Below are 26,979 nucleotides of genomic sequence, written 5' to 3' on the forward strand. Positions count from 1 at the left end.
AAAACATTGTCAATTTATGGCGTATAAACAAATTGCTAACTGACAATTACAAGAAATGGGCAGTTTAAAAATGTTTAACCAATAGGAATATAACTTTTTATATTAAGATGTTTTCAAAACAGCAGGTCTTTCATTTCTCTTTATTTATAGAGCTCTATGCGCATGCATACATTACAGTATAATCTTTTACAACATGACGCATCAGATAGCGATATAGTTTCATGCCACACTTTGAGGAACTGTACAAATTGTCTATTGAAATGCTTGGATGGAGGACTAATTGTCTATGCAGTTAAGCTACTCGACCAGCACACAATGCAAATGTTCAATGATATAAAAACAAAGGTCATTGCATAGTCTGTAACCCTAAAAGGACTTGTGATATGTCAGTTATTATATCAGTTCGATCAGCCAAGTGCTATTGAACATTGCTTAATGCGTTCCTATGACATACAAGTTAAAAAACATTGATTATTTTAAAAGATTTTATATTGGAGAAATGGCAAAATATCACTTAAAAATGCTTTGAGTTCCCAGGTGTTTTTTCATCAGTGTGAGGTCCCACTAATGTTTGCTTGAACAGAAATGGGTATTTATGCAGAAATACTGTAAAGCAGTTCATACCGATGTATTTTCAATACTGATAACAGTATTTTCAATACTGATAACAGTTAACTTGAAAGTGACAGCAATCATGAGGTATTGTAGCCCTCCCATGTAGTTGGGAGTTTGCAGCATGTTATTCAGCCAATCAGACTTCTGTTGTTACCTCAGAGATCTTGATGTTGACAAACAGAGTAGACAGGGGGATAGCCGTTCCGTCTTTGGACAGGAGGTGGATATGCCGATATCCTGGGAAAAGTGGTGAGAGCATCCAGTAGAAATTCAGATTTTTGTCAGGAAAGAGCCACTTTAGAAACCATCACTCATACAGTATAATATGTACATTTATACATAACAGGCTTAAATAAAAACTCAGCTGAGATGTACAATTCAGACAGGTTTCATTTATTTAACCTTAATTGATTTAACCTTTAACCAGTTAAGTCAATAGGATAACATTAATTTGTGAAATAATTTGAAGAAAACTTCACTTGAGATTTACCCAGCTGTCCAGACTACGCTATCTCAGTTGTAATATGAACATGTCTATTTTACCTGGCTGAATACAGGTGAAGGGCACGGTGAACTGGCCCATGAAGTCATTCCTGGAAGCCTTGTCATAGTCCTCCACCACAAAACGCACCAGGGCCAACTCTGGGACGTGGATGATAAAATTGAGGGTCTCGTTCCATAGAGGGTTAAAACCTGTAGACAGGGGGCAGCAGAGACCAGGATTTAGGCAGCCAAGAGAAGGACTGGGGTTCTATGTCATGTTCTATCTAATTTACTTAAACATGGCAAGGTGCGTACTATTTACATGTAAAAAATAATAATAATACATGCATTTTGGTCCCCGAGTTGACCGAGTCTGTACAAAGACCCCAATGAATCTCTTTGTCAGGCCATGTAAGATGGTCCCTCACCATTGTTGTCAATGTAACTAGTCTCTTGCTTGGCTTGGTCTTGTGATACTCCGTAGATCTCCACTCTAACCAGAGGGTCAACGATGGAGCCCTCTTTCTGGTTCACCTTTGGTAGCTGCTGCCCACTAATTACCTGATGGACACACACACAATCAAGACTCGGAAAAGTATAAATTTGCAAAAAGTAAACCTCCAGTACAGACAAAAAGCACAAAGGCACACAGCATAGTTGTATGATACAGAGCAGTTGTTTCTGGACCTGGATAGACAGTTGGAGTGATGTGTAGCCATCCCAGTCCTGGGGTCTTTCTGGGTCAAAAGAGTCATCATTCCTCATGAAGTCAGGTTTGAGGACGTAGCCACAGCAGCCATTCTGACGGAAGAGCCCATCGTTCAGATCCATCTCCAGCCCAGCCGTCTGGACGTTCAGCGCCACTAGGAGTAGATTAATCAACCAATCAATCAATCACATGTATTTATTTCTATATGTATGGATGTTAATTATGCAATATGTTTCACCTATCTGACAGCCCACGTTCCACAGCTCCTGTGGGTTGTAGTTAGAGGAATCGGTCCTCATGCCGCTGGGATAGACTCTGCTCAGCTGTCTGCTGTTGTGGTGCACAAACTCCGTCCCTGAGAAAGACAGCCATACAGCGATGTTTTTTCCTATCCCCTAACCCAGGGGACCTACAACAGTGAATGGGAGTGAATTCCTCACCGATGATCCTTGGCAATATATGAATACATTGTTTGCTATGTAGGTATTGCTAAAATAGTTCAGGGCGTACCTGTGTCCTTTGCAAGTTTCCTGGCCTTGGACTCGGAGAAAGAGGACATTTCGTAGCACTTGGAGTGTAAGCGAGAGTACTCAAAGCTGTGAAAATGGACACTCTTGCAGTACACCACCAGATCCGAGAGTTCCCTAGAGAACTTGGATTTCTGAGGAGACAGGAAATGACATGCCTGCTTAAGTGACCTAAACTCACTTGCTTTGTGGCTTTTGAACCAAGGCAAAACATGGTTAGCTGGCAGATCAAGGTACAGTGTTCATTGCTTGCTTACTGTGTGATAGACAAAAACATGATCTAGATTTTTCACATAATGGCAGGATGTATTAACAGTAATAATGTGTGAATGTATAAGTGTAATAGTTGGCGCAGATGATGGCAAGAAGTTGCCAGATGTTCACCTCCATCCATCCATAGATCCCCATACCTTATCATGGAGACAAATGGCCTCTGCAGACAGGTTTTCTGCAGACGGGCTCTCAGGTTCAGCTTCATCGCTGACCTCGTCAGTGGCCTCATCAGTCAGCGTTTCACTTTCTTCTAGGCCGCCAATCTTCTTTGCTTTCAGCAGGATCTTTCCCTTCAGATCCTAATATGTGCATGCACGTACACGCGCACACACAAACACACACACACTCTGCCAATCATAAACTTCGGTATTGATTATCTAAAGTGCTCTGAATGGAAAAAGTATAAAACAAATCACTGGAGAATACAGACTGTACTCAGTGGCGGAATGCAAGGCGATGCTGGCGGTGCGCGTGCACTGGAGCCCACGGCCATGGGGGGCTCGCAAGCCCTAACTATTATGTTACGCATGGGAACCCTAGTTATCTGCATACCGGGCTGTATAATTTTACACCAGACTTGTCAATGGTCAATCACAATGTCCACTATGAACCATATCAAAATGTATCATGCTGTTTATAAGACACCTGGTACGGCAACCGCTCCGCCCTCAACCGTAAGGCTCTCCAGAGGGTAGTGAGGTCTGCACAACGCATCATCGGGGGCAAACTACCTGCCTTCCAGGACACCTACACCACCCGATGTTACAGAAAGGCCATAAAGATCATCAAGGACATCTACCACCCGAGCCACTGCCTGTTCACCCCGCTATCATCCAGAAGGCGAGGTCAGTACAGGTGCATCAAAGCTGGGACCGAGAGACTGAAAAACAGCTTCTATCTCAAGGCCATCAGACTGTTAAACAGCCACCACTAACATTGAGTGGCTGCTGCCGACACACTGACACTGACTCAACTCCAGCCACTTTAATAATGGGAATTGATGGGAAATGTTGTAAATATATCACTAGCCACTTTAAACAATGCTACCTTATATAATGTTACTTACCCTACATTATTCATCTCATATGCATACGTATATACTGTACTCTATATCATCGACTGCATCCTTATGTAATACATGTATCACTAGCCACTTTAACTATGCCACTTTGTTTACATACTCATCTCACATGTATATACTGTACTCGATACCATCTACTGTATCTTGCCTATGCTGCTCTGTATCATCACTCATTCATATATCCTTATGTACATATTCTTTATCCCCTTACACTGTGTATAAGACAGTAGATTAGGAATTGTTAGTTAGATTACTTGTTGGTTATTACTGCATTGTCGGAACTAGAAGCACAAGCATTTCGCTACACTCGCATTAACATCTGCTAACCATGTGTATGTGACAAATAAATTTGATTTGATTTGATTTGATTACACGCCTACAAGTCAACAACACATCCCAATTATGGTAATATGTAACTTAAATGTTTGGGCACTACATAAGTCACCTAAATATTTCAATGTATTGATGACAATACAACTATTTGCTTCACATAAAACCTCACTGAACAGTAACAATGTCATTTTTTATTGGTATGCAAAGATCACTGGGTATTATGCAATTACTGTCCAATTATATTGTAGCAGAGATTCAGATATGTGGGCTAATTGTGGTTGTGGCTTTCAGTTAGTTATTTTTGGCTACCTGTAAGTGTGAATGTCTTTACAGTTCATCTGGTCTGTTGACTTTCAGTTACTGTTCTGCTTTACATTGGGGGCCCAGTGATAATTTTATAATATAACAATGTAGTAAAGCCACTGACTGGTACTGCTCTTAGCTACACTGCTGAATAAAAACCTGAACATAGTCAGACAGGAAATCAAATCCGTAGAGAATGGGTTCTCAATTGACTTGCTTTGTTGGTGAATGGTTACGGTAGAGTAGATAAATAGAATAGAAAACACATTGAAGGGGGTCTTACGTGGGGAGAGGGCAGCTCTTGGTGAACCAGTCCATCCAGGGGTTCCCTGAGCAGCATGTCCCCCAGGATGGTGTCCAGGAGCTGGGCCATGACCCTTTGCTGCTCCACACTGCAGTGGTTCTCCAGGGACAGGATGACAGGAAACTCAGATGCCTGGGAGAGGGGACAGATGAGGGACTAAACAGGAATTCCTAAAGGAATGTGTGGATCTATTACAGAAATGTTTTGAATGATATGTTAAGGCTGAAGACAGATTGGTTTATGATTTTGAATACTTGGTTGAAGCAAAAACCAACACAGAAGACAAATGGACCACAAGAACCACTTAGAGACTGGATTGAATAGAACTGAGTGGTCATGGCCTCGTGAGTGGCGCAGCAGTCTAAGGCACTGCATCGCAGTGTTGCGGTGTTACTACAGCCTGGTGGTCCCATAGGGCGGCACACAATTGGCCCAGCGTCATCCAGGTTAGGGGAGGGTTTGGCTGGGGGGGGGGCTTTATTTGGTTTCGCCGGCCGCCTGCAGGCTGACTTCGGTCATCATTTGAACAGTGTTTCCTCCAACACGTTGGTGCAGCTGGCTTCCGGGTTAAGCGAGCGGGTGTTAAGAACCGCGGCTTTGCGGGTCATGTTTCGGAGGACGCATGACTTGACCTTTGCCTTTCCCGAGCCCGTTCGGGATTTTCAGCAATGAGACAAGGTTGTAATCCCAAAATTTGGGAGAAAAAGGGGGTAAATAATTACAAACAAAAAAAAGTAATACAAAAATAGCTGAGTGGTCATGAATATGTGATGGAAATGTTCTGTTTGTGTGTCAGACCAATGCTGCTTTTCTAATAGCCACTCATGTGAGTGACTGATTGATTTTACATGGGAGGAATCCTCACATCCGCAGTATGCCCATAACATTGCTCTGGGATCCAAGAGAAGTATCTTCCTTTCAAGGTCTCAGCTTTGAGAGAAGTCTCATGAGGTATCGGTCAGTCACATGCAGGAACTAACATTAATAATGAATAATGTAAATCATGCTTATATGACTTGTTTGTGTAGGGAATGCCCTTGTGAGAGTTTTCATCAAGCATGGACTGAGTTTGTGAACCTTGATAATAAAGATGGATTAATTTACTTTCAATTGGAGTCCTTAGAGGTGAATTTCCACTGCAAACGGTATAATTAACTCAGGTATCGAGGTGCCCACCTTGAAGGCGTACTCTCCCAGTGTGGTGATGACATCTCTGAAGAGGATCTTGGAGGTGAAGGTGTGGCCGTGATAAACAACCGGCTCTCCATTCGGCCCGTCCCAACAATCCACCTCAACACAACGACAGCCCCGCTTTAGAGCCCTGCACAGCAAGTACGCAGACACTCAGACATGGACTGAAAACTGTTTGAAAGATGGTTTGGTTTGTAAGAAATTAGAAGTTCTGTGTCTCACTTCCAAACAAGTCAGAGATGGGCAACTCCTGTCCTAGAGGGCCTGATTGGCATCACACATTTCCCCCAGACCTACCTAACACTGATTAAACTAATTGTATTCTAAACTGGAAACCATTTTTTATTTAACCTTTATTTAACTAGGCAAGTCAGTTAAAAACAAATTATTATTTACAATGACGGCTTACCGGGGAACTGCCTTGTTCAGGAAGGGTCAGAAAGACTGATTTTTACCTTGTCAGCTCGGGGATTCAATCCAGCAACCTTTTGGCAACTGGCCAAACGCTCTAACCACGAGGCAACCTGGCGCCCCGAGAATGTCTGACCATGATTAGTTGGTTATTAGATGTGTGTCAGCTAGGGCTGAGGCAAATGTGCATAGGCACCTGAGCAATGGCACAAATGTAGCAACTGCACCCACACCTTCAAAATAAGAGTGCAAATGTATGTTTTTGCACCCTCACTTCTTTTTACCAGAAAATGATCATGATCCATTGGGTAATTTGTCATATTCAATGATTATCAATCTTTTGAGTTAGTCTACTAAAATACATAAGACCATTTAATATATTAATAGCACCCCCCCCCCCCCCCCCTTTTGCATCGCTCCCGCGCACCACTGTTTTGGCACAATTAGTAAGCACTACTGGTGTTAAAAAAAGGCACCTGCTAAAAGAAAATTGACAACTATTTTGTTGTGCTGTTGTTACATTTGTATCGTCGTTTCATGACCGATGAGGTTGGTTCAAAGGTGTTTTTACATATCATTTGAGCTGCGTGCACCATGAGAAAATTCATTGTATCATTTCACTTTTCCTGTATGAACCATGATGAGCATGTCTGATTAGGCTTCGCTGTACCGCCGACTCTGACTTGTGAGTAGCCTTCCATCAGCTTACTACCAAAGGTTCCACCTTGGCAGAACACTGCATGTCTGGTCAATGAGTATCTCATAGACTCGCAAGTAGACAGTGAGAAATAATCAGTAGGCCATGATTAAAATCTGTGAAATAGTTTTCCTCCCCAAGCTGTTTACAGGCATTTAACACCATTCTGCATCTATAGTGCCTTCAGAAAGTATTCCCAACCCTTGACTTTTTCCACATTGTATTACGTTACAGCGAGCCTGAATTTAAAATGGATTATCATGAGATTTTGTGTCACTGATCCACACACAATACCCTATAATGTCAAAGTGGAATTGTGTTTTTAGAAATCTTTAGAATTTAATAAAAAATGAAAAGCTTAAATGTATTGAGTCAATAAGTATTCAACCATTTTGTTGTGGAAAGCCTAAATAAGTTGAGTAAAAATGTGCTTAACAAGTCACATAATAAGTGCATGGACTCACTTTGTGAGCAATAGTGTTTAACATGATTTATGAATGACTACTTCATCTCTGTACACCACACATGCAATTATCTGTAAGGTGCCTCAATCGAGCAGGGCATTTTAAACACAGATTGAACCACAAAGACCAAGGAGGTTTTCCAATACCTCACAAAGGAAACCGATTGGTAATTTTTTGGGGGAAAAAAGCAGACATTGAATATCCGTTTGAGCATGGTGAAGTTATTAATTACACTTTGGATGGTGCATCAATACACCCAGTCACTACAAAGATACAGGTGTCCTTCCTAACTCCGTTGCTGAAGAGGAAGGAAACTGCTCAGGGATTTCACCATGAGCCTATGGTGACTTTAAAACAGAGTTTTAATGGCTGTGATAGGAGATAACTGATTTGACATTTTAGTCATTTAGCAGACGCTCTAATCCAGAGCAATTTAAAGGAGCTCAAGGGCACGTCGGCAGATTTGTTTATTATTATTTTTATATTTAAAAAATACTTTTACCCCTTTTTCTACCCTATTTTGTGGTATCCAATTGGCAGTTATAGTCTTGTCTCATCGCTGCAACTCCCATACGGACTCGGGAGAGGAGTGTGTCCTGCAAAACACAACCCAACCAAGCCGCACTGCTTTTTGACACAATACCCACTTAACCCGGAAGCCAGCCGCAGCAATGTGTTGAAGGAAACACAGTGCACCTGGCGACCATGTCAGCGTGCAATGCGCCCAGCCCGCCACAGGACTCGTTAGTGCTCGATGGGACAAGGACATCCCTGCCGGGCTAACCCTCCCATAACCCGGACGATGCTGGACCAATTGTCCGCCACCACGAGTCTCCCGGTCGCGGCCCGGCTGCGAAGGAGCCTGGACTCGAACCCAGAATGCCGTAGACCACTGCGCCACTCTGGATTTTTTTTACCTAGCTGATTCTGTGTTATGTTTTGGGAAAATCCAACACAACACTTCAATGAGTACCACTCTTCATATTTTCAAGCATGGTGGTGGCTGCATCATGTTATGGGTATGCTTGTCATCGGCAAGGACTGTGGAGTTTTTTTGTATAAAAAGAAATGGAATAGAGCCAAGCACAGGCAAAATCCTAGAGGAAAATGTGGTTCAGTCTGCTTTCCAACAGACACTGGTAGACAAATTCACATTTCAGCAGGACAATAAAATAAAACACAAGTTCAAATGTACATTGGAGTTGCTTACCAAGATGACATTGAATGTTCCTGAGTGGCCTAGTTATAGTTTTGACTTAAATCAGCTTGAAAATGTATGGCAAGACATGAAATTGGTTGTCTTGCGATGATCAACAATCAACTTGACAGAGCTTAAAAACATTTTTTTTAAGAATAATGGCAAATATTGTACTTTCCAGGTGTGCAAAACTGACTGACCCAGAAAGACTCACAGCTGTATTCACTGCCAAAGGCAAATCTAACATGTATTGACTCAGGGGGTTGAATACTTATCTAATCAAGATACAGTATATTAATGTTTCATTTACTATTAAAAAATGTACATCTTCAAATTTTCTTCCACTTTGACATTGAAGTATTTAGTGTAATTGTTGCCAAAAAAATACAATTAAATCAATGCTAATCCCACTTTGTAACACAACAACACGGTGTGTGAAAGTGAATACTACCTGAAGGCAATGTCTTTCCTTAAATCAATCGGTTAAATCACATTGTTAAAATATTTTCATTAAGCTACAAAAGTAACATTCCTGGCTGAGACGCATATGCAAGTACAAAATGGCGCTTTGTGGTTACAGTGTAGCCAAGCTGTGTCTGTATCAGAACATGTGAGCTGAGTTGAAATCCCGCTCAAAATGGCGCCAGAAGAAATGGCAGCAGATTTACAGGCGCCCAACCAATTGTGCTATTATGTGGGGGTTTTTCACGTTATTTGTAACTTATTTTGTACATACAATGTTTTTGCAACCGTATCTTACGGCAAAAAAAAAGAGCTTCTGGATATCAGGACAGCGATCACTCACCTTGGATTAGACAAAGATTTTTTTCTTCAACAAGCAGGACGCACACCCGACAAGGCCAACATCCCAGTTATTTGCAAGAGGAAGCGACGCAGGTACAGGGGACACAGAGCGGGATGCCTCGTAAGGGTCCGCAGAAGGCAAGTGGGAATGTTGCCGTTACCGTCAATAATACCCGCCAACGTGCAATCATTGGACAATAAATTAGAAGAGGTATGATCACGAATATCCTACCAACGGGACATCAAAAAGTGTAAAACCTTATGTTTCACGGAATCGTGGCTGAACGATGACATGGAAATTCAGCTAGCGGGATATACGCTGCACCGGCAAGACAGAACAGCACACTCCAGTAATACAAGGGGGGGAGGTCTGTGCATATTTGTAAACAACAGCTGGTACACGAAATCTAAGGAAGTCTCTAGATTTTGCTCGCCTGCGGTAGAGTATCTTGTGATAAATTGCAGACCACACCACTTGCCAAAAGAGTTTTCAGCTATACTTTTCATGGCTGTTTATTTACCATCACAGACGGATGCTGGCACTAAGACCGTACTCAGTCAGCTGTATAAGGAAATAAGCAAACAAGATACCCCTCAACCAGAGGCGGCACTCCTATTGGCCAGAGACTTTAATGCAGGGAAACTTAAATCAGTTCTACCAAATTTCCATCAACATGTTAAATGTGCAACCAGAGTGAAAAAAATCTAGATCACCTGTACTCCACACACAGAGACACGTACAAAGCTCTCCCTCACCCTCCATTTGGTAAATCCGACCACAATTCTATCCTCCTGATTCCTGCTTACAAGCAAAAAGCAGGAAGCACCAGTGACTCGGTCTATAAAAAAGTGATCAGATGACGCAGATGCTAAACTACAGGACTGTTTTGCTATCACAGACTGGAACATGTTCCGGGATTCTTCCGATGGCTTTGAGGAGCACACCACATCAGTCACTGGCTTTATCAATAAGTGCATTGAGGACGTCATCCCCACAGTGACTGTACGTACATACCCCAACCAGAAGCCAGGGATTACAGGAAACATTCGCACTGAGCTAAAGGGTAGAGCTGCCGCTTTCAAGGTGAGGGACTCTAATCCGGAAGCTTATAAGAAATCCTGCTATGTATTCTGACGAACCATCAAACAGGCAAAGCGTCAATACGGGGCTAAGACTGAATCGTACTACATGGGCTCCGACACTCGTCTTATGTGGCAGGGCTTGCAAACTATTACAGACTACAAAGGGAAGCACAGCCGCGAGCTGCCAAGTGACACAAGTCTACCAAACGAGCTAAATCACTTCTATGCTCGCTTCGAGGCAAGCAACACTGAGGCATGCTTGAGAGCATCAGCTGTCGGACAACTGTGTGATCATGCTCTCCGTAGCCGACGTGAGTAAGACCTTTAAACAGGTCAACATTCACAAGGCTGCGGGACCAGATGGATTACCAGGACGTGTGCTCCGGGCATTAGCTGACCAACTGGCAGGTGTCTTCACTGACATTTTCAACATGTCCCTGATTGAGTCTGTAATACCAACATGTTTCAAGCAGACCGCCATAGTCCCTGTGCCCAAGAACACGAAGGCAACCTGCCCTAAACGACTACAGACCCATAGCACTCACGTCCGTAGCCATGAAGTGCTTTGAAAGGCTGAAATGCCTCACATCAACACCATTATCCCAGAAACCCTAGACCCACTCCAATTTGCATACCACCTAAACAGATCCACAGATGATGCAATCTCTATTGCACTCCACACCGCACCTTTCCCACCAGGACAAAAGGAACTCTTATGTGATATTCATTGACTACAGCTCAGCGTTCAACACCATAGTACACCCAAAGCTCATCACTAAGCTAAGGATCCTGGGACTAAACATCTCCCTCTGCAACTGGATCCTGGACTTCCTGAATGGCCTTCCCCAGGTGGTGAGGGTAGGTAGCAACACATCTGCCACGCTGATCCTCAACACTGGAGCCCCCCAGGGGTGCGTATTCTGTCCCCTCCTGTACTCCTTGTTCACCCACGACTGCATAGCCAGGCACGACTCCAACACCATCATTAAGTTTGCAGACGACACAACAGTGGTAGGCCTGATCACCGACAACGACGAGTCAGCCTATAGGGAGGTGGTCAGAGACCTGGCCGGGTGGTGCCAGAATAACAACCTATCTCTCAACGTAACCAAGACTAAGGAGATGATTGTGGACTACAGGAAAAGGAGGGCCGAGCACGCCCCCATTCTCATCGATGGGGCTGTAGTGGAGCAGGTTGAGAGCTTCAAGTTCCTTGGTGTCCACATCACCAACAAACTAGAATGGTCCAAGCACACCAAGAGAGTCGTGAAGAGGGCACAACAAAACCTTTTCCCCCTCAGGAGACTGAAAAGATTTGGCATGGGGCCCTCAGATCCTCAAAAGGTTTTACAGCTGGACTATCGAGAGCACGCATGCCTCCGGTCGCAAGGCACTACAGTGGGTAGTGCGTATGGCCCAGTACATCACCAGGGCCAAGCGTCCTGGCATCCAGGACCTCTATACCAGGCGGTGTCAGAGGAAGGCCCTAAAAATTGTCAAAGACTCCAGCCACCCTAGTCATAGACTGTTCTCTCTGCTACCGCACAGCAAGCAGTACCAGAGCACCAAGTCTAGTTCCAAGAGGCTCCTAAATAGCTTCTACCCCCAAGCCATAAGACTCCTGAACAGCTAATCAAATGGCTACCCAGACTATTTGCATTGCCCCCTTTGGAACGCTGCTGCTACTCTCTGTTATTATCTATGCATAGTCACTTTAATAACTCTACCTACATGTACATATTACCTCAATTATCTCGACACAGGTGCCCCCGCACATTGACATTGACTCTGTACTGGTACCCCCTGTGTATAGCCCCGCTATTGTTATTTACTGCTGCTCTTTATTTGTTATTCTTATCCTCTTACTTTTTGGGGGGGTATTTTCTTAAAACTGCATTGTTGGTTAAGGGCGTGTAAGTAAGCATTTCACTGTAAGGTCTACCTGTTGTATTCGGCGCATGTGACAAATACAATTTGATTTGGATTTGATTTGTATCTCGATAAAACAGCTCTGCTTGGCTTGGTAAGTGTAATATGGACCAAAAGGCCATTCCTACCCTCTTTGCATCCAATATGTATGCTGCTGAGACAAGTTAATACAAAAAATGTAATGGTGACAGTGCGTCAAGCAAAGGCAGCAAAAAAAGTCCATGTTGGAGGAAAAGCTGAAAGGTCAATTAATGTGCTTGCTTGGGTTCTTCACGATTCGTTGTCAAATAATGTAGCCTACTCATTGTAGTTGATGTTTAAAAGCCCACCATTAAAAACATTATGATAATAAAAAATAATTTATAGTAGCCCAGGCCTGTAACTACAGGCTACAGTTGGAAAAAAAAGTTTAAAAAAAATAATTTTTAAACTTTTATTTTCTCTCATCTTAAAAAGGTAAGATTCTCAGGTTAGGCTACATGAGACAAAAATAAGATTAACTTAATGAGCAATTTAACAATGTCCCCCCCCCCTCATGGTCATGCATTATCCTGGCCATGTTCTTGACAGTTTGGCTTGTCAATCTATCACTATGGGTGGTATTTTCAGGGAAGGGGGCAGGATGTTTGTGAGTCACAAGGTTGGTAGGGTTTCAGACCTGTCAAATGAATTGCACTCCCACTGTCAAAGTCAGGCACTCATGCAAATGTGTGTCACCAATCAGGCCGGAGGACAGGATTTGCCCATCCCTGAGCTACAAAGGGTTATAATTGGATGTTAGGTATGAAGCTAAGGGTTGTAATGGTGAGGATAATTTTGTTCCTCACTGGATGTAGGCCTCCTGGCTGCTCTGTCCTCTGAGCTGGTCCTCCATCAAGTAGGTGTTGTGGGAGGAACAGATGAAGTAGTGGCTGAGGGGCCGGCTCATGTCCTGGTTCAGGGTCAGCCGCTGGGGATCCAAGATGGCGCCCTCTGGAGAGACCAGGTACATCTGGAAGCCATCTATAGACATGGCCCCCTGTTTCTTGGCTGTGAGGAGATATGGGAAGTTCCGTCTTATCATAAGTCAAACCCAATCAAAAAATGCTCAGTAACTACTTTAAAGGAAATTTTACTTTGTACAACTTGTCTTTGGTGTCATAAACAATACTTGGTTCTTGCCTGTGTCTGGTAAAGATATGGGGGGGGGGGGCTGTCTTGACCTCCTCCTTTATTTGTCAGATTACCCAGAATATGTTATTTAAGTTAAGATAGGAGATGGTGCCAGACACATGCCGGAACAAATTGTGACCGACAGGCTTGAGTCGGTCCTATGTAGAATTCTTTTTTTTCTTATGTAGAGTTGTTTTAGATGGATAAAAGCAGAGACTCAGAGCTGGAAAATGGTATATCATACATTACAGTTGAGGGGCAATGGGAAAGTAATTCTACTTTAAAAGTTGAACTTGTAATGGCACTTTTGAGAAAATGGCCCTTGAATGTTTTGGTAAACCTACTGGAGAGCTCTCTTTGTCTACGTTATTTCAGCATCGTTCACACCCTCTTAAGCCATAGCCCCACCCATCTCTTTAAGGATTCAGATGTAGGGCCATTTACTAAACAACCAAAAGGTTTCAAGACTAAAGGCTGGTTTATACTATGCCTATTGACAGTTGTCGCAGTGACATCATGAACATTCTATTGTCTTCCGACAAACTTGTCGTTGTCGTATAAAGTTTATAAAGTATAAACACAAAAACTACCGGCTGCATGACATCAGCAGCCTGGTGGTCCAAAATAGCTAGTTGTATTTTAACACCAATAAACCCACCCGTTTAAAAATTAATTTAGTATATGTTAATCTAGCAAACCAGGCAACTAAAAGCAACTTTCTAAACAATGTTTTGGTTTGTTTCTAGCTTGTTAGCTAGCTAATGTTAAGTTAAGCCAGTTCAAACGATGACCATATCATATAGCTGACGCCTTCACTTTAGCCCATTTGTCTTCATTATTACAGAAAAATAAACTCACAGCAAGATCATTATTTACAAGTTAATGGCGAGCCAATTACAGAAAATAGGTAACGGTTGTGAGTGTGATGAAATAAAAGCAGGGCATTCTACTGGATCATTTTTGAACTTGGACACTGTCTTGTTGGCCTAACATTATATCCTAATTTGAGTTTGGTGCAGGTCATGTTCTTCACATTACCGTGTCTGGTAAACACATATTATATGACATAAAATCAAAGTTTATTTGTCACATGCACAGGATACAGAAGGTGTAGTGAAATGGTTACCTGCATAGTGGAGTCTTTTGTTTAGACATGTAGCTAGCTGGCTAGCTAGCTAAACAATTAACCATAATCTCAACTCATAACGTTACTACCCTGCATGAATCTGCAGGTAGCTAACCAACCAGGTTCAATCTTAGCTAGCTAGCTAACATTAGGCTATAATTAGCAATGCATATGGCTCTGAGATACGAATAATATTAGTACACAAATCATACACTTAAAATTAGCTTGCGAGCCACCCAGCTAACTTTAGCTAGCTAGCTAACAGTACGCTTTAACTTGAAATGAAAACGACTTTGACAAAATTAGAATTGTGTAATATCTTAAAATGTAGCTTGCTAGATTATTTTACCTGTAGACATGGATGGACGCTTCTCCCTCTCTGTCACAGATGCCATGGTTGCCCTTAGTTTTAATATATAATCCGGAGACAGGCGTTTTATATACAACAGCCTTTTGTGTGTTCTCTTTTCGACTCCCTCCTCATATTTACAATCAAATGCCAGAATTTTCTCCATCTACTTAGCTATCACACTCCACTTCCACCCGGCATTCCACTGATTTCAAAACTCGGTCCTCCAGAAAGTGGAGAGCAACACTTTTGCAATTCTACTGTGTGATATCTTAAAAAAAAAGCTGTGTTAGAAAGGATTAACCACACATACTGAACTGACCAGCTCATGTTGTAGACAAAAGCGTGCTACATGGCAGACCAATCTGAACTCATCTCTCGGCATGTCCAGGCCATCCATTATCTCAGCCAATCATGGCTAGCGGGAAGGTCCCTGTCTTTATCTGTGGCAAAACCAACTATGCTCGTAATTTAATAATTTTATTTGTATTTACAGATAACTTTCATGTGTCTTAATAACAAACGTGTATGCTAACATGTTCAAGAAGGCATTTCTACAAAAAAAGTTTACGTTCAAAATGCCTCTCCTGTGAAGTAGTGACATGCAACATACAGCTCGTTTCCTTTATTGTTGAATGGTTAATTGTGGGCTCTTGTGGTTTACTGAAGTAAACTAGGTTATTAATATTGTGGTTGTCGTTCATTGTGATTGACATTGTCTCACCGAGGCTATTAATGAAATAATTCATTACAGTTGACTGTGGTTGGTTACAGTTGCACAGTGGTCCTTACCGGTCTCTGACGGCTCATAGCGGTCAATCAGCTCCTGGGCATGCTCCCAACTCCTCTCCCCCTCCTGTTGCTCCTGCCTCAGAAAGTCCTTCAGCTCAGCAAGGGTTAATGTCTGTCCGTCTCGGGAGTAGTCCTGGAACACCCGCCACATGTCCTTCCTTTCCGTCAGTATCTTATAGAACTGGACAAACTCCTCGTTCTCCAGACAACCTGACTTAGACTTATCTGCCAACTGGGGGTAAAGAAAATAAGCAGCATAGATTGTTACCTCTGCAGTCTTCCAGTGGTATTGTACTCTCAATAAATCATGCTAAAACAGAATTCCATCACCTGATGATGGAAGGCAGATTAGTTACTGATATTTGACTGTGATAGGTTTCTGTTAAATATTACCAACGTTAATAATTGAGAATTATTCCACGACCAACAACATCCCGAACCGTTGCGCACAATGCAAGGTTGATTCATTGACTGAGGATGTCATATGAGCAGTGGGAAGCATAGAATAAATATAGAAAATAGTATATTTTCTTTTGGTTTTGATACACTAAACGGAAGACCTCATGAACTTGATGGGTACCTCACCATGAAGAGGTGAAGAGCATACTCCTCATTCATGTCCACGTTCATCATCTTCAGCAGTGTGCGCACCTCCTTGAAGTTCATCCGTCCGTCCTTGTTTTTGTCCGCCTTCTGAAACCAGTCCCAGATCCATCTGAGGGAAGATGCTGGCTAAGGGCAACACTTGGTAAGACATGATTTAGAAAGGAGCAAAAACAAAGACTTTACTCTCACAACTTAAGTGTTTTTTGACCACAGAATTAAGCATTAGAATACTAGAATGGAAACGAACCTTCTTATGATGGGATAAAGGTCAGCCATTTCGGTCAGTCAAAAGAATCAGGGAGCAATTTTCCTGCATAAGTAAAATCTGGATTTCTTTCTCTACTGCCATTAATTCCAAATAGACTAGTTTGGATTTCTTTCTGACAATATGGCTGCCATTTTCACCCCATTCTGGAACTTTAGCCCCTCCAGTAACTTCATAGGACCTCTATGGTTTTGATTGTTTAAATCAATTGTTATAAATGTATTATGATAAGGCCCCACCAAGTCAAGTGTCACAAACCATCTAATCATCTGCCTGTTATCTGAATGGGATAAGGATACTGGTCAACCCTCTCCTTGTCATCCATGCTTTCAGCATTCTGTATCAGCTTGCTTACACCCCGGATCCAGGCCTGCGCCTCAGAAGGTGACTCCGCCACTAGGTCCAGGTTGCCGCGGCGACCACGGAACACCAGGGTGAAACAGAGGTCAGCGGGAAACTCTTCAGCTACGCTCAGCAAGACCTCCGACTGGTGACCTTCACGCACCACCTCAACATCAGCCACAGAGACTAGAAAAGAACATTAGGCATTATCGGTCAGATTCATACTTAGGAAAGGCGTGTGTAAGAAAGGTGTAATTTCCTATGTGCTTCTCAGTAGTTGGTATTCAGACTTACCTTATGAAGGTTCGTAACGGGCTTTGCAGTCATGGTTCCCTTGTGTGAACTGAATTTCTTTTAATCAACCGCTGAAAACCCTCCCATTTGCTGGCCATCAGATTTTCTCGTGGAGTTTTTATTCAAAAGGGTTTTCAGTACATTTATCTTAAGCCATCGATTTAAATACGATGTAACTTTAATTCGAATTTTGGCGACAGACTAGAATGCATCGCGATAACTGGTTCATAAAAATAGAGAAGAATGAAAGAAGCCATCTAAATATGCATCTTTGTCTCCGTTTCAGCACCAACTGGTAGATTTAAAAATACGCTTATCTTGTAAATTATTTAGGAAGATTTTAGAGTTAAGAAAGCATGTATGAATCATAGAAAAACTGGGTTGGAGAGCCTTTACATACTAAATACTGTATATTGACGAATAAAAAAAAAGTGGTTTGATTCATCCTGAAAGTAGTTATATTCGAGTTCAATCCATGAAATATTGGAAGGTGGGAAAGGAAAAAGTGTACAATAGAGGTTGAACAATAGTCCTATAAATCTACCCTAATTCTTACTAATCATGGAACTGTATGACAACTGTCCAGTCGTCGTGAACCGTGCACCAGGCTCCAGGTTTAATCTGCTACATGTGGTCTGAATTCCATGATTCAAATAGGCTTCAAGTCCCAAATTATTTCACAACATTAACCTAATATGATCCACTAACGCTAGAGGAACAACTTACATGGATGTGACAAAAAAAAAAGAGAACGGAAACGGAATGTTGCTAAATGTAAGTGTCATGACGTTGGCCTCTTTGGTTATAGCAAGCCCATCCCCCTCTCCCTGCCTCACCCTTGCCTCCTTCAACTAGGCTGCTGTGGTCAGAGGTCGTAAATTCCCGAGAAGACCTCATGGCCACACAGTTATAGAGTAGTTTTTCATGGAGACAAAGGAAATCCTTCCACCTCACAGAACTTGAGGTACGAACAAATTTCATGTTCCGGAGAGAGTGTAAAAGATCGGTGAAGAATCCAGCTACGAACTGGAAGTTCATGGGAGATGGTGTGGCCACATTACCATAACGCTGTTTATATAATAGCCCCAGATATAAGGTTTACATCTAATTTTTGTATAAGATGAATGAGTGAGTATGATACTGTTTACACAATTTTACAATGTGATTTTGGACTGTTTAATGAAGGAAAACTCAAAAAGGGAATTGGATTTGAACTAAATCAGAGGACCGCCCCTGAACCCAGTTAGGGTCAGACATCATGGGACAGCCCTTTTCTGCCATTCCGAATAAAACCCAACTTTGAGAAATTATCACCAGACCATGTTTCTCTCAATCATGGGAGTACAAAGGTTGTAGACCATTTCTGAATCTTTTAACCATACCACGTGGTTAAACTCTTAGACTATCGATACTGACAGAATGAGAACAAGTCTTTGATTTTAATTACTAGTCTGCAGCTAGGAATTCAGTATCATTGAACGCAAAGAACGACAAGCGCCGAAACATCCATTCTATAACGAATGTCACTCTGAACAATCCTCTCTAACCACAACCCCACAATTTCTCCTTTACCCAAATCCAGATAGCCGATATTCTGAAGGAGCTGCAAAATCTGGACCCCTACAAATCAGCCGGGCTAGACAATCTGGACCCTCTCTTTCTAAAATGATCTGCCAAAATTGTTGCAACCCCTATTACTAGCATGTTCAACCTCTCTTTCGTATCGTCTGAGATTCCCAAAGATTGGAAATCTGCCGCGGTCATCCCCCTCTTCAAAGGGGGTGACACTCTAGACCCAAACTGCTACAGACCTATATCTATCCTACCCTGTCTTTCTAAGGTCTTCGAAAGCCAAGATAACAAACAGATTACTGAACATTTCGAATCCCACCATACCTTCTCCGCTATGCAATCTGGTTTCAGAGCTGGTCATGGGTGCACCTCAGCCACACTCAAGGTTTTAAACGACATCATAACCGCCATCGATAAGAGACATTACTGTGCAGCCGTATTCATCGACCTGGCCAAGGCTTTCGACTCTGTCAATCACAACATTCTTATTGGCAGACTCGACAGCCTTGGTTTCTCAAATGATTGCCTCGCCTGGTTTACCAACTACTTCTCTGATAGAGTTCAGTGTGTCAAATCGGGGGGCCTGTTGTCTGGACCTCTGACAGTCTCTATGGGTGTGCCACAGGGTTCAATTCTCGGGCCGACTCTCATTTCTGTATACATCAATGATGTTGCTCTTGCTGCTGGTGATTCTCTGATCCACCTCTACGCAGACGACACCATTCTGTATATTCTGGCCCTTGGACACTGTGGTAACTAACCTCCAGACGAGCTTCAATGCCATACAACTCTCCTTCCGTGGCCTCCAACTGCTCTTAAACGCAAGTAAGACTAAATGCATGCTTTTCAATCGATCGCTGCCCGCACCTGCTCGCCCGTCCAGCATCACTACTCTGGACGGCTCTGACTTAGAATACGTGGACAACTACAAATACCTGGGTGTCTGGTTAGACTGTAAACTCACCTTCCAGACTCACATTAAGCATCTCCAATCCAAAATTAAATCTAGAATAGGCTTCCTATATCGCAACAAAGCATCTTTCATTCATGCTGCCAAACATACCCTCGTAAAACTGACCATTCTACCGATCCTCGACTTCGGTGATGTCATCTATAAAATAGCCTCCAACACTCTACTCAACAAACTGGATGCAGTCTATCACAGTGCCATCCGTTTTGTCACCAAAGCCCCATACACTACCCACCATTGCGACCTGTACGCTCTCGTTGGTTGGCCCTCGCTTCATACTCGTCGCCAAACCCACTGGCTACAGGTTATCTACAGGTCTCTGCTAGGTAAAGCCCCGCCTTATCTCAGCTCACTGGTCACCATAGCAGCACCCACTCGTAGCACGCGCTCCAGCAGGTATATCTCACTGGTCATCCCCAAAGCCAATTCCTCCTTTGGTCGTCTTTCCTTCCAGTTCTCTGCTGCCCATGACTGGAATGAATTGCAAAAATCTCTGAAGCTGGAGACTCACATCTCCCTCACTAGCTTTAAGCACCAGCTGTCAGAGCATTTTACAGATCACTGCACCTGTACATAGCCTATCTGTAAACAGCCCATCTATCTACCTACCTCATCCCCATACTGGTATTTATTTTGCTCCTTTGCACCCCAGTATCTCTACCTGCACATTCATCTTCTGCCGATCTACCATTCCAGTGTTTAATTGCTATATTGTAATTACTTCACCACCATGGCCTATTTATTTCCTTAACTTACCTCATTTGCACTCACTGTATTCTACCGTATTATTGACTGTATGTTTTGTTTATTCCATGTGTAACTCTGTGTTGTTGTATGTGTCGAATTGCTACGCTTTATATTGGCCAGGTCGCAGTTGCAAATGAGAACTTGTTCTCAACTAGCCTACCTGGTTAAATAAAGGTGAAATAAAAAAATAAATATATAAACCGAGAGAGAGAGAGGACGAGAGACGGACAATTCTACAAAAGACACAAACTTTTCACCAGCGATCAAGACGACACACTGAGCGTAAATATATACATTGATTGCAATTGTTCCCGAATGAGTGAGCGTTTATGTGTAAAGGATTAGCATTTCAATTGTTATAATTATTAACTCTGTATTTACTTCTTAGTCGACCCCCACTTCCCTTTTGTCTAACAAGCCGTCATGCCGGTTTAGCCCACTAGGGCACATCCTCCTATCACCACATTTGCCTTGTTTGTTTATGCATTTCTGTGAATTACTTAGTTAGTAATAAATAAATGATTTAAGACAATTAATGTATGGAAGACTCATAGTGAAGACTGGGTTCGTGCAGATAACCAACAATTTACGACGTTTGGAATGAGACTAACGTGAGGTAAAGTAAAAAATCATTAATTCGAAGACTAATTGATCAGATAAAATATCTGAAAAGTTATTTTAGGAAATTATAACTTTGTAATCTGAATATTGTTCCTTGGTGCCCCGACTTCCTAGTTAATTAGTTACGTGATTAATCAGTTGATCGCATAGTAACTAATTACAGAGAGTATTTGATAAAACGTCTTCAGTTAATGATATTAAGACACGACATAAGCTACAAATTGAAAACTAACAATAAAGTGACAGAAATGTATGTGGGTATTACCGATGGTGGCTCCCGTTAGTGGCTAATATTTAACATGATACAAATTGTAGAATAAAACAAAAGCCCGGGCATAAGCTATATTTAAAACATTATTTAATGTCCATACATCAACTGGGCAGATTAAGCCCCACAGAAACCTATAGTTTGGGTGTCCAAATTTCATCCACACAAATTACGAGGGCACACAGAAAGATGCTTTTTCCATTTGGAACTGGCAGGTTTGCTCAACCTTATTCATGGTTTCCTCACTCGTAAATGTGGCGTAATTATGAGGGAGTTAGGTCAAGGTCAGAATATGGGCTCTCGAGTGACTTGCCTCGTTAAATTAAGGTTACATTTTTATAAAATAATACATCTGTTGACACTTCCGCACCTTTCATTTCTTAGATCTCCGCCCGAACGAAGTGGGTGAATAGCATGCTATTCTCATGCTTAATTCAAGGTCAGAAAACGCAGAGAGAGAAGTGCATAAAAAAGGAATATACGTTCCATTTACAGGCGCTTAACTCGGGTCGGAATCGGGGCCTATGTGAAGACATACTTAGGCTTTTTCAATGCTAAAGTGATTTCTCAAGAAATGATTCTACGCATTATCCTTTAAAAAAAGATAAATAATGTGGCCTTATTTCAGTTATCTACAGTATGTACAGTCTGTGGTCAATTCTTATAACGTCTCATCCGTGCTCCCTCCCGCCACCCACACCCTCGTTACTCACAGGTGGAGTGGCTTGTTCCTGCCCACCTGGACTTATACCAGATGGTCTGGCCATCTTCCTGTAGCCGGAAATGCCGCTGCTTTTTCCATGATTTGGACTTGACCTTCTTCAACATGGCCCCCGCCTTCATCACCTGGAGGTCCTTGTCACCCTTGGCAACTGTGCAGGATCAGGGGTTACCATCGTGTTTACAAATACAGTCCATTTTTGGTCAATTGAGACCCCAGTGTAGCTTCTCTATTCTGTTTAATGGAGGCTGACATATGTACTCCAAAAGTTCATTTTTGAGATTTGATCAAAGAAACTACAATTTTATTATTGCCTGTTTCCTCATGCAACATTTTTAGTTCCCATCAACTTACACAAGCTTTGGGGGGAATCCATCAACAGCCTTGACACATGCACTTGGTGATATCCTGCCAAAAAAAAGAGGACAAACATAATTGCTGCGATACCTATTACTCTGTGATACCTGCAGTCAACTTGTTCATAATTTCAGCTGTCATAATGAAGCTTACCGGTAGTTCCCAGACACGTGGTGTTTGTTTACAAGCACACAATGACAAGAGACCTATTTGGTAAAAGACCAAGTCCATATTATGGTAAGAACAGCTCAAATAAGCAAAGAGAAATGACAGTCCATCATTACTTTAATACGGAACATTTCAAGAACTTTGAAAGTTTCTTCAAGTGCAGTCGTAAAAACCATCAAGCACTATAACGAAACTGGCTCTCATGAAGACCGCCACAGGAAGGGAAGACCCAGAGATACCTCTGCTGCAGAGGATAAGTTCATTAGAGTTACCAGCCTCAGAAATTGCAGCCCAAATAAATTGAGAGTTGAAGTAACAGACACATCTCAACATCAACTGTTCAGAGGAGACTGCGTGAATAAGGCCTTCAAGGTCAAATTGCTGCAAAGAAACCACTACTAAAGGACACCAATAATAAGAAGAGACTTGCTTGGGCCAAGAAACACGAGCAATGGACATTAGACCGGTGAAAATATGTCCTTTGGTCTGGAGTCCAAATTTTGGTTCCAACCTCCATGTCTTTGTGATATGCGGTGTGGTGAACGGATGATCTCCGCATGTGTATTTCCCACCATAAAGCATAGAGGAGGAGGTGTTATGGTGTGGGGGTGATTAGCTGGTGACACTGTCTGTGATCTATTTAGAATTCAAAGCCCACTTAACCAGCATGGCTACCACAGCATTCTGCAGTGATACACCATCACATCTGGTTTGGGCTTAGTGTACCTTAATTAGTTTTTCAACAGGACAATGACCGGACACACATCCAGACAGTGTAAGGGCTATTTTACGAAGAAGGAGAGTGATGGAGTGCTGTATCAGATGACCTGGCCTCCACAATCACCCAACCTCAACCCAATTGAGATGGTTTGGGATGAGTTGGACTGCGGTGAAGGAAAAACAGTCACAACAAGTGCTCAGCATATGTGGGAACTCCTTCAAGACTGTTGGTAAAGCTTTCCAAGTGAAGCTGGTTGAGAGAATGCCAAGAATGTGCAAAGCTGTCATCAAGGCAAAGGGAGGCTACTTTGAAGAATCTGAAATATAAAATATTTTATTAGCTTTTTGGTTACTACATGATTCCATATGTGTTATTTCATAGTTTTGATGTCTTCACTATTATTCTACAATGTAGAAAATAGTAAAAATAAGGAAAAACCCTTGAATGAGTAGGTGTTCTAAAACTTTTGACAGGTAGTGTAAATGTTTGCAAGCTAGATATCTTATAACGCTTAAGTTAACTGTCTAAAATGTGCTAAATGCTCTGTAATTGCGCATTTGGTTTGCTAATTTAGTGTCTAGTTAACTATCTAGCTAAGTGGTTAGCTTCTTCCAAAATCAAGCTTTGCTTGGTAACAGCAGATAATCCTGTGCTGGATCAAGCCTTGTTGCCTAATATTTGTTTTGTGTGTGCTGTAAACTTTGGTAGCATTTTTGGGTTCTTGTATAACTTTTAGCTGGGATGTCTGTCCTGCAAATGCATTAGCGCAATGCGCTCCTTAGCATTTAGTTAGCATTCTCTATGGGATTTTATATGTACTTCTTAGCATTGCTAACCTTTGGATTACAAAGGGTCAGTGGGGTTTTAAAATAGCTCCCCTTGTGTTCAGTGCTGGTATTACCGAATATCCCGGTATGGCACAAGATCGGTATGGAGGTATGACAATCTGGATACCGCCCAAGCCTATTAATGATGGCAACTTTTGGCTCAGCTGTCTAGTCCCTTGGGAAAGAGCTTCTTAAACCTTATCAGAGAGGAAACTCACAAGGAGTATTGTATTGTAAACACTGAACAACAGACAAATGTTCCATAAAGGGATAGTTCAAATGGCTACTCTCCCTTTTTTGGAGGCTTTTCAATGGCTCTCTTTCCTTTTATCTTTGTAGAACAATGGCAAATATTTATAGTATCCTCAGGGGTTGTTTTCAACTGTTCACAGCGAGGTCCATGTTCCACTGTTCAAAATACCACAGTTACTTTCTCTTCCAGGTCCACTGTTAGTAAATATCAACTCTTTACCCAGCAATACAAGTGTAGCAAAAGCAAAGAAACTATATTTTTTAACCATCCCAGTGATGTTGTTGATTGTTGTGCGATGTTTGTGAAAAGATGTTAAAGAAGAGGCAGAAACAGAACTCTCATTTCCTGGACCCCTTCTATAACTACAGTACATTCTACACATACAGTACATTCTAGTGCAAATACAAAAAGTCATATGGTTCTAGCCAAAGAATAACCTTCTATATTATTTGAGGGGCGGTGGCAGGAGTGTTTCGGGACAGTGAACTCTTTCAGGGGACTTGACTAATATGTGCAAGAGTGTGGTCAACACACACACGCAGAGTCATGACTCACTGGTAAATTGGTCTCATACTCACACAAAAAAATAAATACTCAAAGTAATATAGAAATACTATACTCCCAGTGAAGTGGCAGCCTCATTATATGCCCATATGACTCCACTACAAGCACCCCTTATTATAACCATTTGTGATATCCACAGGAATGTTCAACTTCCCCTTTCATGAAAGCTCTGTGCTTGACCCTCACAGGTTGGTTCTACACTTCAGTAGGAGCTATGTGAAGAATCCTATAAACAAACCAGTCTTTTATCATGCGAAGAATCCTATAAACAAACCAGTCTTTTTTTCATGTCTGTAAAACATGCTTGTGCCAGGGAGGGAGGCTGGCTGAAGGACAACAAAGTAGAACCAGATGCTGTAATATGAGACAGTATTAAAACAGGGACCAGGGGGTATATTATCATCAAACCAACAAAATCAACACTAAACCACAAACTCTACTGAACATATACTGTATTGTATAGATGAGGGAAAAAGTTGAGTTTCTGTAAAGTAATGTGAAGGGTCAAAGGAGAAAAAAAAAGAGACTTACCAAATTGTAGACTGCTCACTTTGCCCCGACTCAGCTTGGTCTTTGCCCCGACTCAGCTTGGGCTGCCACTGCTGTGACGAGCTCCAGAATAGATTGATGTTTGGTGAGAGCCAGTCCAGGAAAGGGCTCTAGACCAGAATTAGGGAGTGCCCAAAAGATAGCTGGCCCCCAGAGATAGGGGTCTGTTGGAGGTAGCAAGCCCAGTAGAAAGCTCCAGAACTTAAGACACTCAGGGAGTGTCCTGAGACCACTAGCCCAGCACAGGGAGATGGGGAGTGTCCAGAGGAAAGCTGGCTCAGTGTCAGCCTCTCTGTCTACCAGGCTCCACTCTGCCTGCGTTGTCTGGGAAAACTGATCCCCAGACAACACTGCCGCATGCTGGTACACTGTTCCCCCTCCACCTACCCCCTCTCCTCCCTTTCCTGCCACTCCCTCTTTTTTTCCTCCCCCCTCGCATCTGATGAGGGCTGTTCATTTTTTCCAAGGCTGCTCTCTTCGCTCTCCTTTACCGTTTTCCGGTATGCTGCTTCTCACTTTAAATGTCTTGCTCTCTCTGTCTCCACACACTCTCCCTTATATGTCAGCTGACTGCAGATCTGATTCACTCCTCTTCCTGGTTTAAAGAGCAAATGCCCCTAAAAATCAACTTCACATTTAGAAAACAGCCTGTGGCATTGATGAGTCAGAAACATGTGTTCTATTTTCAAAATTGACAAGGTGTAAAAATAATAATTTTGGTCATAAAGTCAGTCTCATCCAAAACAGTTTTGTGAGGCTCGTGGTCGTGACGGCATCACCATGTAAATTAAAGTTGGGTTTGTTTCAATCCTGCCTACATGCTCACAGCAAGTAATCATCAATTCGGAGTGCAGCTGCATGCGACACGATCACAATGCCGGTCATAAATTTCAGTTGATCTTGGATGGCTAGTTTGTGACCATCGGTAAATTACACATGGGACAATATGTTAAAATTCTAATTGTTCCAAATTTCAATGACATAAAAAGCATTTCATGAGAAAACTAAAAAGTGTGCAACATGAAAATAGTCTCATTTACATTGTGTAATTTATTGATGGTCCCTAACTAGCACCAACGATTGGCTATCCAAAGTCAAACCACGGTCGCGCACTAGCCGGCTGAAGCTAATTGGCAAAAGAATTTGTCTAACTCCTTCCCACCTTTGAACACACACACATAAAATCAAACCACACCCCGAAACCAACTCACATTTCAATTTATCGTGGATGCTAGCATTTCTTAATAACCCAAATAGAAAACGAGGCCAAATCAGAAAGTTCAGCCGCCATTTAAAGGGCAGCAACCCAG

General features: G+C 42.3%; 1 protein-coding gene across 1 annotated transcript; it reads right to left on the minus strand.

Moving 5' to 3' along the window:
• Nucleotides 1–126: 126 nt before the first annotated feature.
• On the minus strand, nucleotides 127–26,042 carry plcd4b (phospholipase C, delta 4b). Its single transcript, XM_064975816.1, has 16 exons — nucleotides 25,652–26,042; nucleotides 22,585–22,638; nucleotides 22,223–22,381; nucleotides 16,995–17,223; nucleotides 16,410–16,539; nucleotides 15,825–16,056; nucleotides 13,233–13,434; nucleotides 5,805–5,949; nucleotides 4,608–4,760; nucleotides 2,745–2,906; nucleotides 2,318–2,468; nucleotides 2,046–2,162; nucleotides 1,786–1,961; nucleotides 1,527–1,659; nucleotides 1,159–1,308; nucleotides 127–852 (listed from the first exon to the last, which is right to left on the minus strand). Exons 2-16 carry the CDS (start codon nucleotides 22,604–22,606, stop codon nucleotides 752–754), a joined length of 2,262 nt encoding a protein of 753 aa, XP_064831888.1. The 5' UTR covers nucleotides 22,607–22,638; nucleotides 25,652–26,042; the 3' UTR covers nucleotides 127–751.
• Nucleotides 26,043–26,979: the final 937 nt, after the last annotated feature.

This window comes from Oncorhynchus masou, chromosome 10, assembly GCF_036934945.1.
Source record: "Oncorhynchus masou masou isolate Uvic2021 chromosome 10, UVic_Omas_1.1, whole genome shotgun sequence".
Classification (NCBI taxonomy): Eukaryota; Metazoa; Chordata; class Actinopteri; order Salmoniformes; family Salmonidae; genus Oncorhynchus; species Oncorhynchus masou.

What these genes read in the sequence shown, in the direction of transcription:
- plcd4b (XM_064975816.1), bottom strand. Translation starts at nt 22,606, where the DNA reads ATGGATTCCCCCCAAAGCTTGT. An exon ending in AGCCAGGAGGCCTACATCCA is followed by an intron (nt 5,950 to 13,232) that starts GTGAGGAACAAA and finishes CTTGCTGTGCAG; the next exon opens with GGCTCTAAAGCGGGGCTGTC. An exon ending in GAAACTTGCAAAGGACACAG is followed by an intron (nt 2,163 to 2,317) that starts GTACGCCCTGAA and finishes TGTCTTTCTCAG; the next exon opens with GGACGGAGTTTGTGCACCAC.